Source organism: Mobula birostris, chromosome 3, assembly GCF_030028105.1.
Source record: "Mobula birostris isolate sMobBir1 chromosome 3, sMobBir1.hap1, whole genome shotgun sequence".
Lineage (NCBI taxonomy): Eukaryota > Metazoa > Chordata > Chondrichthyes > Myliobatiformes > Myliobatidae > Mobula > Mobula birostris.
This window is the reverse complement of record NC_092372.1, coordinates 151,878,909-151,896,596: the sequence shown is the minus strand read 5'-3', so window position 1 is coordinate 151,896,596 and position 17,688 is coordinate 151,878,909. Positions and strand designations below refer to the sequence as shown.

At 39.9% G+C, this 17,688-nt stretch overlaps 1 protein-coding gene across 1 annotated transcript in view; it reads right to left on the bottom strand.

The window, feature by feature from the left end:
- Positions 1-17,688, bottom strand: part of nfx1 (nuclear transcription factor, X-box binding 1) — a 97,798-nt gene that overhangs the window by 9,265 nt on the left and 70,845 nt on the right. Inside the window, exons 16-23 of the mRNA XM_072253459.1 lie at positions 15,683-15,913; positions 12,473-12,546; positions 10,933-11,034; positions 10,592-10,633; positions 8,662-8,760; positions 3,530-3,596; positions 2,581-2,726; positions 1,823-1,927 (exon numbers count right to left, since the gene is read on the bottom strand). Coding sequence (XP_072109560.1) covers positions 1,823-1,927; positions 2,581-2,726; positions 3,530-3,596; positions 8,662-8,760; positions 10,592-10,633; positions 10,933-11,034; positions 12,473-12,546; positions 15,683-15,913 — 866 coding nt within the window. The remainder of the gene's footprint in view (positions 1-1,822; positions 1,928-2,580; positions 2,727-3,529; positions 3,597-8,661; positions 8,761-10,591; positions 10,634-10,932; positions 11,035-12,472; positions 12,547-15,682; positions 15,914-17,688) is intronic.

Below are 17,688 nucleotides of genomic sequence, written 5' to 3'. Positions count from 1 at the left end.
ATGATAATTGTGTATGGGCAGTATTTACACAGCATTCACTCAAATTAGGGTTCTGTTAATTGAAACATCCAAACTTGCCTGTTTGGTTGAACCCAAATCATACTGACCCTAGATGTATATTAAGAAAGGTAGCCTTCTCACGTCTAAGTCCCATGGATGTTAGCACAGCCAGCTAACAAACCAAGTTTGCATGTGAGCTTGGTGAGGGTGTTACATTTGTGGGGACTTGTCCAGGATTTGCTGAATGCTGTGTAACTGTTCTTAAGAATTGATTAAGGGTTTGTGTATTTAAGCCTGTGTTTAAACTGGTGTTGGGAAAGTGATCAAAGTACACAGTACTTCATCATTGGTTGTTGGCATTCTCTGCTTATGATAGTTAGCATGACTTTGAAGGGCAGGTCATGCCGGGCAGGTGAAGCAAAACAAATTGATTAAGGTAGAGTGGTATCTATGGATTTTACAGGTACACTTTACAAGTTTCCCCATGGGAGGCTCGTCCAGAAAGCTATGAGGAACAGGATCCACAGAAACTTGGCGGTGTGGATTAAGAACTTGCTTGTCCAGAGCAGGCAGAGAAACTAGTGCACTGCAGGGATCTATTCTGGGACACCTGCTCTGTGAGATCATTATAAATTACTTAGATGAGGAAGTGAAGGAATGTTGATGGAACAAAGGTTGGAGGTGTTGGGGATAGTGTGGAAGGTTATCATGAGACGTGGACAGGATGTAGAGCAGGGCAGAAAAATGTCAGATGGAAAACAATCTGGGAAATTGAACTTGAAGGCAGAGTACAAGATCAATGGCAGATTCTTAGCAGTGTAGAGGAACAGAGGCATAGGTGGTGAAGGCGGTGAATGATGAGCTGGCCTTCATTAGTGGGGTGGGGGGAGTGGAGATTGAAGATTGCTGCTTAAATTGATTGAAGAAAAGTTTAGGGGAGATGTTAGAGATATTTATTTATTTATTTAAAACACAGACTGGTAAGTACCTGAAATGGACTGCAGAAGGTGGTGGTAGAGGCTGTTTAAGAGGCTCTTAGACAGGCACATAGATGTAAGAAAAATGGAGATGCTGTGTAGGAGGGAAGGGTTAGATTGATCATGGAGAAGGTTTATATGGGTTGGCACAACACTGTGGGCTGAAGGCCTGTACTGTTCGACGTTCAACGTTAATTTGCATTTTCAGCTTCCACTGTGATGAAAGGCAGCTACCTCTCCAATACTAGAATGCAGGAGTTTGCTTTGGTCCACTGAGTCCACCTTGGGTTTCCATCGACCAGTCTAGTAAATTCTATTTGTTTTGCTCTATCTCTGTAGCATTGCTCATTATTTTTCCTAGTTTTTCCAGTGCTTATCCACTTTCCCTTAGAAATTCATTCTCCATTTCCATCATCCCATAGACAGCAAGTTCCAGATTGTTTTTAAAAAAAAAGCTTTCCCTGCATTCTCTGTCTCTTGCCTATAACTTGAATCTGTGTCCCTAGCCCTTGTATAATGCTATGATTTGACTGAAGATAGGATCAGGTGAGAGTTCAACTAAACAGTTAAAACTGAAAGAATGTTGAACTTCGAGCTGCTGGCTGTAAACATGATGGCATTGGCTTCTTTGGTATAGTGCTGGAAGGGACGTCTAGCCTACCTAGTTCATTGACGTCCTCTTTGGGATTCATACTTCATTTCAATTATGTTAATTTCAGAGGTTCCAAAGAAAGAATAGATTTTACATAATTACGTTTTTCTTTAAGATTTAACTTGGTTTTGAGCACAAAAAAATTTATTGGTAAAATTACAGTTGGTAGATTACAACTGCACATGCTACTTACTTGGGAACCTGTTGCCTGTAGTGGGCAATTGGCGGTGGTGGTCTTGTTACCATCTCTCGCTCTATCACAGTAGTCAGTGAAACATTTGGACATATCGATTTTCCTCTGGGAATAAGAATAATCTATTGAAATCATTCAAACAATGAAAGAAAGAAAAACTGCAACAGTTTGGATCAGATAACTATGACTCGGGGGTACTCATATGAGTGTAAATGAATAAAATTAATTGAACTACTACAATTTCATATCATGTGGCGGTTTTCAGCACATTATCAACTAAAAAACTAAAATTTAATGGTGATAAATTACTGCCTACAAATTAAATGCGTTTAGGAAATGTAGTTTTAAAATATGAAGACTTCCTTTCTAACTGCTTTACTTTTTCAACAAGTATCTTCAAGCACTGTAGATAGGAAACTTGATAATTCATTGCTGCCAGGTGACTTATGCATCCAATTTCTACTGTTGTTGTGGTATGTACTTCAACCCTTTACCTTCATTTCCCATTTTGAACTATCTTCCTGAAGGCTCTTAATTAAATCATTACTTACTTCTAAAATTAAGTCAGTTTTCAGTTGCGGGCTCAACCTCAACAGTGACTGATAAAATCTTTAGATATCGTATAAAGTAATCTGGATTTGTTCTCCTAAAGGAAACTTAAATAACTTTCCCACTGAGTCAAATTTCTCCCTCTATATCACACACGTGAACAGCAGAACACTCCCCCCCAAAGTCCATAATAGCTTCCTCATACTTACTTCACAGCAGTGATAACAACATTGCGCTTGGGCTCACTATCATAGCTGACACTTTCAACACCATAGACTTCAGCCAGCTCATGAATGATTCTGCGGTGGTCCCTGTTCATAGGGGGATAGCAACGACTTTTCTTCTGCTGCTTGCCCTTAAAGTTTTTTTTAAACAAAGGAAAATATTTAATATTGTCACAAAAATAATTCATGCTAAAGATGTTTATCTTTACTGGTATACTTTGACTTGGCAGCCTTTTCAATTGGAGGGAAGAATGGAAATATTGCTGTAATCCTCAGACTAACAGGATTACAATTTTGCAGATTTTTAACTACATCCATAGGAAAAAGATGAGAGTATTATTCTATTTTCTCTTTCTCCAGCAAAACATTTAATATTCTCTTGAAACTTGCCTTGAATCCCGAAGAATAAACAGAAACTTAAAAGACCAGTTTCCCCCAAATACTTTTAGATGAAGCAACTCCCAGGCACTAAAGCAGAAGCTTAAACTAAAATGGGAGTTTAGCACATCTGCTTGATGATGATCTGATGAAGGATCTCAGCCCAAAATGTCCACTGTTTTTTCTCCTCCATAGATGCTGTCTGATTTGCTGAGTTCCTCCAGCATTCTTGTATCTATTAAATAAATAATACTGCATTGCGGCAGAAATCATACAAAAGACTAATGTTATTTCCACTCCTTTTCAACCATCATCCGCCATTTAGGTGGACCTAATTAATCCAATTATGACTAAAATATACCACCATCCTGCTGAGTGAAAATTTCCAAAAGAGCAGTGGTCAATATTGAATAACACAGGTAATGTTTTCTTGTTTTGTGTAGCTTTGTCCCAGACAATCACTTTATTCTATCTGCCTTTCTGCATTGAGCATTCAGGCAAGATAAATGTGTGAGCATTTTAATAATAAAGGCAATTTATTAGTCGGTGAACTAACCTTATTGACAGCTTCTACCAGAGCCTTAATTTCTTCTTCCACTTCAGTCACAAACTTTAAATCTTTCCTACAGTCATAAAGAAAATACATAACTTAAGCACACATTAATAAACATATTAATCCATATACTTAAAGACCTAATAGCTAAGTGCACCATGTATATAATTAAATAGCTTTTAATCAACAAAACCAGGTTTATGCCTTCCATTGCTCATGGACTATTTTTTCATATAGCTATTCACCATCTCATATTAATCTATCAGAAAGTTGTACCCATCCATATTTCAACACAAACACAAAGCAATTACATCAATCCTAGTTATTCACAATTTATAGCATTTTCCCAAATCATTCAACACAGTACAGAACAGGAAAACTGTCTGAGCTCTCTACTCAGAAGACAATAATTTTTTAAAATCTTTTCCATTTTATTGAAGAAATCAGTTAAGAAACAATGTTGAAAGACCCATTTCAATTGTGGAATGTCTATTTGGTGCTATTTATATATATAAAAAAATTATTGGTAATAGCACTAAATAGACATCTCACAATAACATGAGCAGATTCAATTACAGTGTCTTGTAAAAATATTCAGCCCCAACCCTTCGATAACATAAATGAGTATTACAAACAGGGAACTTGATCAATTTAATTGAGAATCTTAATTTATGAATCACGTAATTTTTTAAAATTCATAATGGAGTCCAAAAAACAGGGATACAGGGTCAAGATGGCGCCTGCGTACAACACTCCTTCCGTCGACATCTTCTGCATAGATCATTCACTTCTTTTAAGTCTTTTACGTTTGTGTTTCATCTTGAATATGTCTCTGGAACAGCTGGAGCCTATAATTTGCAATTTGGAGATCGTTTGGGTGTTCCAGCACTCTGCAGACTGAGAGGATTCCAGGAGACAGAGGCAGCATGCGTGAACCTTATGCTGATGTTCCACTCAATTTCACTGATTAGAGCTTTCAGCGTTCTCGGACTAAAGCGACAAGGAAGATTGAGACATAGAGGTGAATGCAGAAGGTGAGCGCAGGCTGCCTGCCTTTTGAACGTTGGTGAGGTCGCTCTGCTATGGAGAGGGAGACTGCCTTTAATCACTCGGGTATCACTCTACTGTGGAGAGGGAAGACTACCTTTTGATTGCTGCTAGGCTCACTCTGCTACACAGAGGGAAAGACCTGCAGTTGTGCCCAGAAAATGTTACCCATGTTTTCTGCGGTTTGGATGTAGACTTGGTCTATAAACATTTTTTAAATCATTTTTTTAACCTTGTGTGCAGGGGAGGAGGATTTGGGGTTTGATGAGCCTATTCTGTTTTTGTTCGTTTTTTGTGTGGGGAGGAGGTATTTGGGGATTGATGATCATCCTGCTGTTGTTTTCTTTCTTGGTTTCTTGGCTACCTGGAGAAGAAGAATTTCAGAATTGTATACTTTGATAATAAATGAACCTTTAAACCTGTTTTGAAGCTTTGAAAATTGTAAAGCATGAAAAACTAAAAATTCAAAAGCAGAAATGTCAGCAATTCAAAAGTATTCATCTCCCTTAGCTCAGTACTTAGTTGATCCACCTCTCACAGCTATTGTTGCCAGAAGACATTTTGGATTTGTCTCTGTTAGCCTTACACAATTTGATGGAGGAAGATTTCCTCATTTTTCCTTGCAATATTGCTCAAGATGCAGCAGGATAGTTGTGGAGCAGCAGTAGACAGCAATCTTGAGGTCTTGCCAGAGATGTTAATGGAAGAATTCTGACTGGGCGACTCGAGAACAATTTTCTTCATTTGAAGCCATTCCATGGGTGCTCTGGTATTGTGTTTTACGTTGTTGTCCTGCTGAAAGGCAAGTTTCCTCCCAATTTAAACCTTCTGGCAGAGGCTAGCTGGCTTTAATCCAGGATCTCTCTGTATTTAGCAGCATTCTTCTTCCCATCAATCCTGACCAGATTTCCAGTTCCTGTTGCTAAAAAGCATTAAAATAGCATAATGCTATGTCCACCATACTTTACAGTAGGGATAGTGTTTCCTGGCTGATGTGCAGTATTAAATTCACGTCACATGTACCACTTAGCATGGAGACCAAAATGTTCCACTTTAGTCTCATCCAACCACAAAACCTTCTTCCACATCTTTATAGTATCTTCTAAGTGACACTTTGCAAGGTCTTTACAGGCAAGGATATGCTCTTTTTTTTTTAAAAAGCCAGGGCTTCTTCCTTACCACTCTTCCATAAATACCCTTTTTAAAGCGATTATGGAGTCATGAACTTTATTTCAGTTGCAGCTACTGACTTATATAGCTCACTCAAAGTGTCATTCTTCTCCAACGACTAAGTTTAGAGAGGTGGCCTGACTGAGGCGGTGTGGCTGGAGTTTCATATTTTTCCCCACTTTGAGATGGTCATTAAGTTAGATTAGATTCAACTTTATTGTCATTGTGCCGAGTGCAGATACAAAACCAATGAAATGCAGTTAGCATATGATCAGAAATGCAAAGAATAGTGTTATTTACAAAATAACTGCGAATAAAAAGTAAGTGCTACAGCACACAAATATAAAAGTACTGGGACAATACAATATGGGTGCAATAGTGCTTCGCGCTGTGACGTGAGTTTAGGAAGGGTCACAGCCTCAGGGAAGAAGCTCTTCCGTGCTGTTGGTGCGGGAGCACAGGCTCCTGTAGCGCCTACCAGATGGGAGGAGATTAAAAAGTCCATGGTTAGGGTGAGATGCATCCCTGATAATGCTTTTCACCCTGCCCAGGCAGCGTTTATGGTAGATGTTCTCAATGGTGGGCAATTGGGTGCCGATAATCCGCTGGGCAGTTTTCACCAGACACTGGAGTGCTTTGTGGTCTGATACAGGACAAATGCCATACCACACTGTGATGCAGTTGGTAAGTATGCTCTCAAAGGTACAGCGGTAAAAGTCCATCAGTATTCTGGGACAGAGATGAGCTTTCTTCATGCAACACACATCAAAGTTGCTGGTGAACGCAGCAGGCCAGGCAGCATCTCTAGGAAGAGGTACAGTCGATGTTTCAGGCCGAGACCCTTCGTCAGGACTAACTGAAGGAAGAGTTAGTAAGAGATTTAAAAATGGGAGGGGGAGGGGGAGATCCAAAATGATGGCAGAAGACAGGGGGGGAGGGATGGAGCCAAGAGCTGGACAGGTGATTGGCAAAAGGGATATGAGAGGATCATGGGACAGGAGGCCCAGGGAGAAGGAAAAAGGGGGAGGGGGGGAAAACCCAGAGGATGGGCAAGGGGTATAGTCAGAGAGACAGAGGGAGAAAAAGGAGAGTGAGAGAAAGAATGTGTGTACACTCTTCCTTCAGTTAGTCCGGACGAAGGGTCTCGGCCTGAAACGTCGACTGCACCTCTTCCTACAGATGCTGCCTGGCCTGCTGCGTTCACCAGCAACTTTGATGTGTGTTGTGTACATAAATAATGGATGGGGTACGAGGGGGAGGTGGGGCATTAGCGGAAGTTGGAGAAGTCAATGTTCATGCCATCAGGTTGCAGGCTACCCAGATGGAATATAAGGTGTTGTTCCTCCAACCTGAGTGTGGCTTCATCTTTACAGTAGAGGAGGCCGTGGATAGACATGTCAGAATGGGAATGGGATGTGGAATTAAAATGTGTGGCCACTGGGAGATCCTGCTTTCTCTGGCGGACAGAGCTAGTGCTGGAAATAAAGGCACTATTGCGTCTTTTTGACCAGGATGGAGGAGTTCAGGGACCAGGTGAGATCCTTGGAAATGTGGACACCAAGGAATTTGAAGCTTGATACACGCTCCACTACAGCTCTGTTGATGTAGATGGGGACTTGAATGTGGCTCCTAGCATGCCTGAAGTCCACAATGATCTCCTTGCTCTTCTGGGCATTAAGGGCCAGGTTGTTGTCGGCACACTATGCAGCCAAGTGCTGGATCTTGTCTCTGTAGGCCGTCTCGTCATCCCCTCTGATCAGGCCAACCACTGTGGTGTCATCTGCGAACTTGATTATGGACTTAGAACCATGTACAGGAACGCAGTCATAGGTGAAAAGGGAGTACAGAAGAGGGCTCAGCACACAGCCTTGAGGCACGCTGGTGTTCAGAGTAAGAGTGGAGGAGGAGAGGTTGTCTAACTTAACTGATTGGGGTCTGTTAATCAGAAAGTCCAAGGTCCAATTGCAAAGGGATGAGCTAATACCAAGCTGGCAAAGTTTGGCAATCAGCTTGGAGGGGATCACAGTATTGAATGCCGAACTAAAGTCAATGAACCCTTCCCCAGATTTGTGCTTCACTACCATTTTCCTGACTTGCCTTGAATGCACCTTTGTCTTCATTTTGGTTTGGTCTATGTTGGACCTTAAAGAAAGAGGGAGGGATTTATTCAGGTAATCCTCCAACCTTCTATATCAACAAAACAGGTGAGTTCGTATAATATATGGCATTGCACCTGAGGAAATTTAGTGTAATTACAAATGGAAGAATACTTATCCAGTCTTACAATTTTGGTCTTTAACTTTTAATGATTTGTTGACAGGTTTTGAAATTTTTCTTTCAATTTGACATGATGCAGAATACTTTGTAGATCAGCTCAAAATCCTACTTCAATACATTTTAAATTTATAAAATGAGACAGCGAAATGGGAAAATTGCTGTAAGGGGCTGAATACTTTTTCAAGGCACTGTATATGCATACCAATACTAGGCGTTGTTGTCAATGGCGAGAAATGTTCTCATTTCCCAATACACAGGGGAAAGTCACATTGTTTTAAAAAGATACAAGGAAAAAAAGATGGAAATCCAATACAAAACAGATTGTTTTGTTTACACCTATCAGATTCACAATAATTTAAAGTCAAATAGTTTTAAGAGGTTGTTCAGAATTCTGCAAGTGGTTTCACAAAGACTTTACACAGGCAACTTGTGAAAAGAACAGATTAAAGTCAGTATTTTCTTCCATTCCGAGCTATGTTAGAGATTTAGCTAAGAACATTGTTTAACTTACTAATAATCATAGACACATGAACCCATCTGTTTTATAGTCAGGATATTACACATCCAAGTATAGTTCTACCATTGGTTCTTGCATATCTATACTTCATTTCAATGCAGATAATCAATTTGATTTTGCTTACTTTGCATCTTCCTTCAGACTGTCACTGTACTTGGATCCTAAACTGCGAGTGTGAAATGGGTCTGAGGCAGGGTTAATATTTAAAGCATCTGCTATCCGTCTGTTAAAAAGATGAATGTTAGACATAGTAATGCACAGCAATAACGAGGAATTTAAAAGATTATATGGTGACAAGCAAGCAACTGACATATCCGAAACACCAACCGCTCGAATCTTGTTCTGCTCGAAATCCTGGTTCAATGGGGCCACATAATAACTGGTGTCAATTACAACCCTGTGACTGCAACCTTACCTCACATTCACAAATCTGATTAGTTACCGTCCACAAATACAAGCATATACTGCTGAGGTAGTTAAGTACTGTCAAAGGTGCAATAGTGTAGTTGAGTTGTCACTAGAGGTATCCACTTACACTAGCCCACTTTATTCACTCACTTGCACACTGGGACAACCACCAACAGTCACCGTAACCTACCAAGTCACACATCTTTGGATGAAAGGGAAAACTGAAGCACGCAGAGGAAACCGATACAGTAAAGTAAGAATGTGCAATGGACATCAGGATTGAGCCTTGGTCACTACAGCTGTGAAGTGCTGAGCCACCAGGCACTCTCAAAGAGTGTTTTCCCCCCTATACACTGCTACTTGCAGTATTACACTGTGCATATTAACTACAGTTACAAACCAAGTACACTTCAAAAGTACTTTGTTGGTTATGAAGAATTTTGTGATATTACGGTAAGATTGCTACAGATTAAGGTAGCCACTTGATAGAATCTGGCAAGAACTGAGATAATGGGAATACAAGATTTGAATGGGTTTCAGTAATAGCAGTGGAGTTATAAAAGATGATATCAATGAAGGGTGGAAGAAGGTGAAGAGGACAGAAATGGGACAGTTAAAACTGAATATGACAAAGGCCTGGATGAAGCGCCTTCAGCCAACAGGGCAGAGACAATAAAAGGCAATGCTAAGGGGTGAAAGGTCCTTGAGATGAAGAGGATATAGGGTTCGTATCAAGGTTGGAACAAAACAGGACTGCAGCAGAAAGCAGTCAACTACGGTACCAGGGAGGGTAAAGAAAAAGTCAGAATATGGTGGCCAAGGCTTTCTGACAATGTAATTGTAGCTTAACCATGACTGAACAATGGATATGCAACTAAATTAATAGTATATCACTGAGTATTAATAATTGTGTATTTGTACTAATAATTTCCAAATTACGACTAGACTTGGGGAAAGGGGGAAGAAAGCCATGAAGGGAGAGCATTTCTTTCTTGAATTCTTTTCCCCTTCAATAGATAAAATTAATAAAAGGACAAGAAAAGACTTTCTCCACAAGGTTGGTTTCTGTGATATTTCAATCTGGTCAGCCTGATGTCTGACACAGGCCATTTTTGATTCCACTAACTTTTTTTTTTGCAAGCTATTTTTCTTAAAGTTCATGACCCTTAAGCATTCCATTACTTTCAATTTCCAAAATTAAAGCTACTAATCACAAAGTGAAGTTTCTGCCCTCTCACTCTAAAGGCATTGAGGATCTTAAAAACTATTATTTGAGTATTGGATGTATGTTATCCTTCCAATAATTTAGGTACTTCAGTGATATCTCTTTAATCTTTGTTCTTCTGAAATCTTTCATGCTCGGTTTTTGAATACCAGTTCCTCTACTATTTCCTGAACCATCTGCACTTCTTGCTCTTTGCTGGTAAACTTACTATTGTAACAGGGGAATTTTGTTCTGATAGTTTACACATTTTCAGCCTGTAACATGACTTCATCAGTCTTAAACAGATTTCTTATTTGTCCAGAAGTATTAGCACATACACAACAGCCTGTAACATGACTTCATCAGTCTTAAACAGATTTCTTATTTGCCCAGAAGTATCAGCACATACACAAGTCCGAATTCACAATGTTTCACAACACACCTGTTTCTTTCCAGTGTTGCACATTCTTGATCGCATTCCAGTCTGCACAGAAAAGCAAGTTAGTTACTGGGTAGCCATCCTGACCATTGCACTACATTTCAAAAACTCAACGAGTTTTCAAAGTGTACCTAATTCAAGGCAATAGATTTTACTATAATTAAAGAGAACTAAACATATTAAACATTGAATACAATAATGCATCTTCTTCATTCTGATAATATAGTCCAATAAATCAGCAACGTATTTTGTGGTCTAAGTTTTTTCAACTTATATTTTCAGACTGGTAAATTACTATTACTGTCCCTTATGGCTACTGTACTGACTATTCAAGAATGGCTTACCTGGTTTGTTTAATTTCTTTCTTAGAAATGAGCCGACTGATTTCCACAGAGTCTCCAAGCTGTATGTCAGAGAGTTTACTAGCCATGGAAATAGCAGTTATCCTATAAAGAGATCAAACAAAGAACAGAATATAAAACTAGGTAACTTGATAGCACTTTATGTCGGGACAGCACAGAGGTACATGGGTAGAGGTGCTGCATCACAGCTCCCATGACCCAGGTTCAATCAGAGTCTCCGGTGCTGTCCGTGTAGAATTTGTACGTTCTCCCTGTGGCTCTGCCCAGGGTCCTCCCACATCTCAGTCAATTAACTGGCCACTGCAATGGGATAGGTGAATGGTAGAATGTGGGACAAATTGATGGAAACATGCAGAACAGAGTAGGGTGAACATAAAAAGGCAGTTGATGGCTGGTATGGACTCAGTGGGCCAAATGGCCCATTTTTATGTTGTATAACTCTAGGCTATTCTCACAAGCTACAAGGGAAAAATCCACTTCGGGAACTTCATGTGCTGAAATACTGTTTCACCATCAACACCTGATATTATAAGGGTTTACAAGAGAAGATTATTTGGAACTTTTTCACCGTTTATCTGCCTACTATTAGCCCAATGGTCAAGGACATAATAGATCACGTGAAACTGTGCCCAGACTTAGCCACGAAGTTCCATCGGAGAGTCAAACTTATTGGATGACAAACAGCTTTAATACCTAATCTGACTATCAGGTTATCAAGATTACAGTTAAGAGCTGAAATGATTCTCAACTTCCATGAAAAATGTTAGCACTGATTCCAAGATGAAGGGTTTAAATTATTTTACTAGCATCCTTTAAATGGAGATTTGATCTTTTGGCTCTGTCGTGTCTCTGCATGATACATTTGTGGAGATGCAGCCATCTTTCATCCAGAGGAATCTACCTGGCTTCATGAGTTCTGGAATTCTCTGTTTCTGAAAAGACTTGTGTTGGAAAAATTTCTTTCAACTTGATGCAGAAAAATATGCTGTAGACATTGAAGTGGAAGTCTGTATCTTTCTGGCTGCTATGCATATTCATGTTTATGTATATCCATACAGAAATACACCAAGTATGCAGTTTTGTTACTGGTCTAAGGATCAGCTTGTTATGCTTCCATGTCTACTTTTAATAAGGCAAAGTTGGCACCTGCCCTTCTAATGTGCATTCTTCAATCTTCATCAAGAGATATACCATGCATTCAAGATAACAAAATATATTAACTGTTACAGACTGTAAAGTCTGATCGTGGACAAATTCACTACACTTTGGCTCATAGCAAGGGAGAACATGGCAAGGTTAGGGAAAAGATGATCCATATGTCATTGAAGATTATGTTCTAACTGGGAAACTTGTGAAAAATCAGTAGCTAGAGGTATAATTTCACAAACTAAAATGGCCAGTTCTGGGGAAAAAAAACTGAAAGGCTTCCTTCACACTCCCAACCCAACAAAATTGTCAGTTATTCAACAATTAATTTAGCTTTACGTTTCATGTAGAATTTCACTCTAGAAGCAATACAAACCTTTGGTAATTACTGGAAGCTTCACTGCAAATCATTATCTCTTTCCTGCGTTGACAACTGCAATATAATGTTACCTGCAACACAAGTTGTAATTAATAACAATGAATTTAAAAATCATAATCATTTTAAGTGTTAAGCTAGATTTCAGTCATACTATTTCCCCATATTTGAAACACTAAAGGTCTGACTATATAGTAATGGACTCAAATAATGTAATCATTTTACTCAACTTAGTTTATGAAACTTCATTACACTAAATTATACTGCTTAAAAAAGATAAAGTCCCAGGATCTGCACATGCTTCAGGTGACCTTGAAAGAAGGTTGCAGTATGCAATACAGTGATACTCCAATAATCTGCTATACAACTAATTAGAAATCCCTATGGATCATAATCTAGTTCAAAAGGGTGGTGTTTTCCATGCTCCCTTTCCACACAAGTTTCTGCACTCCTTTTAAACTTTACTGGTTCAGGGACTCATCTTTGGTTCTGAATGAAAATGCAACAGATGTCACTGACTTCACCTGGACTTGTGTGAACAATGGTGTGCCTTTGAAAACATACTAAATCTTCCCAACCAGAAGCCCTGGATAAACAGTCTGCTGAGAGTGCTAGAACTGTGGCATTCAAGATCAGCAATCCAGAATCAAACAAGTCCAGGTACAAACCATGGAAGGCCATCAAAAGACCATTACACATAGAAGCGGAACTAGGCATTCAGGCCATTGAGTCTATTACATTATTTCATCATGGCTGATTTAATATTCCTTTCAACATCATTCTTCTGCCTTCTCCCCATAACCTTTGGCACCCTGGATAATCAACAACCTATCAACCTCTGCTTTAAATATACCCAAAGATGGCCTCCACAGCCAGCTGCGGCAATGAATTCCACAGATTCACCACCCTCTGGCTAAAAAAAATGCCTCCTTATCTCTGTTCTAAAAGGACATCCCTCTATCTAGGATTTTCAATATTCAATAGGTTTCAATGCCATCCCCTTTCATTCTTCTAAACTCAACTACACGCCAAAGCCATCAAACACTCCTCATAAGTTGACCCTTTCATTCCTAGGATCATTTTTGTGAACCTCCTCTGAACCCTTTCCAATGCCAGCATATGATTTCTTTGCTAAGGGGCCCCAAACTGCTCACAATACTCCCAAGTGCAGTCTTCCCAATGCTTTATAAAGCCTCAACATTACATCCTTGCTTTTATATTCTAGTCCTCTTAAAACGAATGCTAATATTGCATTTGTCTTCCTTACTACTGACTTCACCTGCAAGTTAACCTTTAGGAAATCCTGCACGAGGACTCCCAAATCCCTTTGCACTTTAAATTTCTTAATTTTCTCCCCATTTAGAAAATAGCCTACACCTTTATTCCTTCTACGAAAGTACATGGCCATACACTTACCTACACTATATTCCATCTGCCTCTTATTTGTCCATTCTCCTAATCTATCTGGGTACTTCTACAGAGTCCCTGCTTCCTCAACACTACCTGCCCCTCCAACCATTTTTGTAATGTCTGCAATCTTGGCCACAAAGCCATTATTTCCATCATCCAAGTAACTGACATCTAGTGTGAAGAGAAGTGGTCCCAACATCGACCCCGTGGAAAATCATTAGTCACTGGCAGCCAACCAGAAAAGGTCCCACACTTTGCCTCCTGCCAGTCAGCTAATCCTCTATCCATGCTAGTATCATTCTTGTAATACCCTGGGCTCCTATCTTGTTTAGCAGCCTCATGTGCAGCATCTTGTCAAAGGCCATCATAAGAGCAAAAGGGCAATTCCGAGAGAAGCTAGAGACAAATGGATACATGACAGCTGTGGCACCATTGGCATGCCACTACTTTCTATAAGGTGAAACTATAAGTACAAATGGCAGTGATGCTTTTCTCTCTAACGAGCTTAATGCCGTCATAGCACGCTTTAAAAAGAATAACACTACTCCTGTGCAAAATCCCCACAGCGTCTGGCGACCCTGTGATCTCTGTCTCTGAGACTGATATTTAAGTATCCTTTAGGAGGGTGAACACTCAAGATGTCAGACCCCAAGAGTGTATCTGCTTTAACAGAGCAGGATCAGCTGCCTCAATGACAATTATCCACTAGCACTCATCTATCAGAATGAAGTGCTTTAAGAGGCTGATTATGACTAGAATTAACTCCTGCCTGATCAATAACCTGGATCTGCTTCAATTCGCCTACCACAACAGGTCTACAGCAGTTGCAATCTCACTGGCTCTCCAGTGAGGTTTTGGAGCACCAAGAATACCACAAGGCATACATCCAATGACTGTTATCGATTACATCTCAGCATTCCCCACCATCATTTGCTCAGTACTAATAATCAAGCTTCAAAACCTGGGCTTCTATACTTCCTCCTATAACTAGACTCTTGACCTCCTATTGAGAGATCAGTCAATCTCCTCCTCGCTGACTATCAAGGATGCATGCTTAGCCTGCTACTGTACCCTTCTGATATAATAGCAGATAACACTAAAACACCGAGTTATACATATAGTAGGATATTAATAGAAGTAATATCCAATAGATTGGAAAATCTGGCAGTTAGGCACCAAATTCCCAGGTGTGCCAGCAGAGAAACAGGCTCTTCAACATAGGGTATCTATGCCAACCATCATGCCAATTTGCGCTAATCCCAATTACCAGCATTTACTCCATGCCCCTCTATGCTTTATTCATTCAAAGATCTGTCCAGGTGCCTCTCAAATGTTGCTGCTGTTCCTGCTTCCACCATCTCCTTTGACAAATTCCAGTTACCAACTATTCTGTGAGACAAATTTATTCTTCAGATTTCTTTAAACTTCCTCTCTTTCACTTTGAAACTTCTCCCCCTAGTTTTAAAATCTTACACTCTCCGCCCCCCCACCACATACTTGAAGATGTTGAGAGAGACCTAACCTGCCTTGCAAAGAGATGTGCAGAGGTTCTACTTGTCTCCTGACTGAAATCTCTCTCAGATATGAAAAGTTGTTTGATCAGTTACATATTCATTTGTTCAATGACTGGTTTATGTACATTAGCTGCCACACTTACTTGCACAACAGAAGAGACTGTACTTCAAAATTTAACTCTCTGCCTTCAAGATTCCTTACAATCTCACCACGTATTGTTCAAATACAACTTATTTTTCAAAAGACAGATTTTCTTAAAACAGTAGCTGTGCAGTGCGACTGTACCTCTGCATGACATGGCACCTTCGGACATGGTGAACTTGGGTGGCATGGAGATGAGCATGGGTGATTACAATCAGGTCGGGGAATGGTACATGGCTGTTTACATTCCTCCTCAGCACCGCAGTCGCCTTTATGACAGATCTTCTTACATTTGTGCATTCCACAAGGCAAGAGTTTGTTACATGCAAGCCCACAGGAAATGCCAGAAAGGTGGCAAGGAATGTTGTTCCGCATCTGGAAATAAAATACTGTATTAAATCCATGTACCTTGAAATCCACAGATACAACACCTGCTCCATCATACACATACAAGTTCCAAACTCTCAATTTCATGAAATGAGCCCTTGGTGAACCTTTTATTTAGATTAAGAAATTAACATAGTTAGCAATGAATAGAATGGTGAGATTTATAGCTAAAAACTGTAAGTTATGGTTTTAAGTAAATCATAGCCAGAAGATACAGGCAAATTATACCTGCAATAAAAATAGCAACTCTGAAATCAATGGGCATCAAGGAGAAACCTTCCAGTGGTTGGAATCACATCTTGCACGAAGGAAGGTTGTTTTGATTGATGGAGTTATCACTGCACAAGTTTCTCTGGACTATGTCCTGAGCATAACTGCCTTCAGTGGCTTCACCAATGACCTTCCTTCCTTCACAAGGTCAGGAGTAGAGATATATGCTGATGATTATATAATGTTCATTTCAATTTGCAACTCCTCAGTAAATACCTGAAGTCATGCCTGCATGCAACAAGTCTAGACATCATTCACTCATGGGTTCATAAATGGAAAGTAATATTTATGCTACACAGTGTCAAATAATGACCATCTCCAACAAAAGATTCCAAACACTACCCTTGATGCTCACTTACTGTGTCCCCTCTATCAATGTCCCAAGACCTTAAGACGAAGACAATTCAGTACCCAAAAACTTGTCAGAATTTGCTCTATTTCTTCCCTAACTTTTAAAAATTTTCAAGTTCATCCACTCTTCTGAATTCATATTTATTTCTGGAATATCACTTGTATCCTCTGCAGTGAAGACTGATGCAAAATACTTGATTATGTAAGCTGCCTATTCCTTATTTTCCAATATTAATTCATCAAACTTTCATTCCACAGGACCAATAGGCATTTAAATCTCTTTAAACCTATCAATGGAAACTTTCACTTTTGAATTTCTGGTCATCTTTATCTCATGCTCATTTAGTATACCACATATCAGCTTGAGATCTCTTTGCATTTGTGATGTTGGAGACAAACTGTCAACGAACATCTTTTATAAACCTTCCAATTCCCACGGTTATCTTGACTATACCTCTTCCCACCGCATCTCCTGTAAAAATGCTATTCCTTTTCTACAGTGCCCTTGCCTCTTCCGCATCTGTTCCCAGGATGTAGCTTTCCTTCCCAGGACATCAGAAATGTTCTCCTTCTTCAAAGAACAGGGTTTCCCTTCCTCCACTATTGAGACTGTTCTCACTGTTACGTGTCCACAGTTTCGTTTTCCTGGGAGTCCATAGTTTCGTTTACTATGGGTGTCACGTGTCCCCAGTTTCATTTTACTTTGAGTCCACAGTTTCATTGCTGTGAGCATTACCTTATGACGTATGCTGACGGTATAAAAGAAATGTGGACATAAGTGCTGAGAAGGAGTCGAAGGAAAGAGAGAGAGAGAGTGAAGACTGCACTTTGAGCTATCTGGGAACAGCTCACGTTCGAGAAGGGTAAAGTCTAATGCTTACCCATACCCAAAAAATTGGGTTAATCAGCGGCACACTGCGCATTGTGGAGACGTGTCTGTCCTTGGTATGATCCATGGGTGTGGATTTCATGACAGTCACTTTGTGAAATCGCCCTTCGTGGACTTCAGAACAGTATTCCTTGGCTGAGACCTTTGGTAACCATTTCTTTGTTCGCTAGCTGTGGAATCTTTGGAATTCATGATGATCGCCTCGTCGCTGCATTGTGAATCTACAAGTCTCTCCTCTCACCTATTTCGTGAA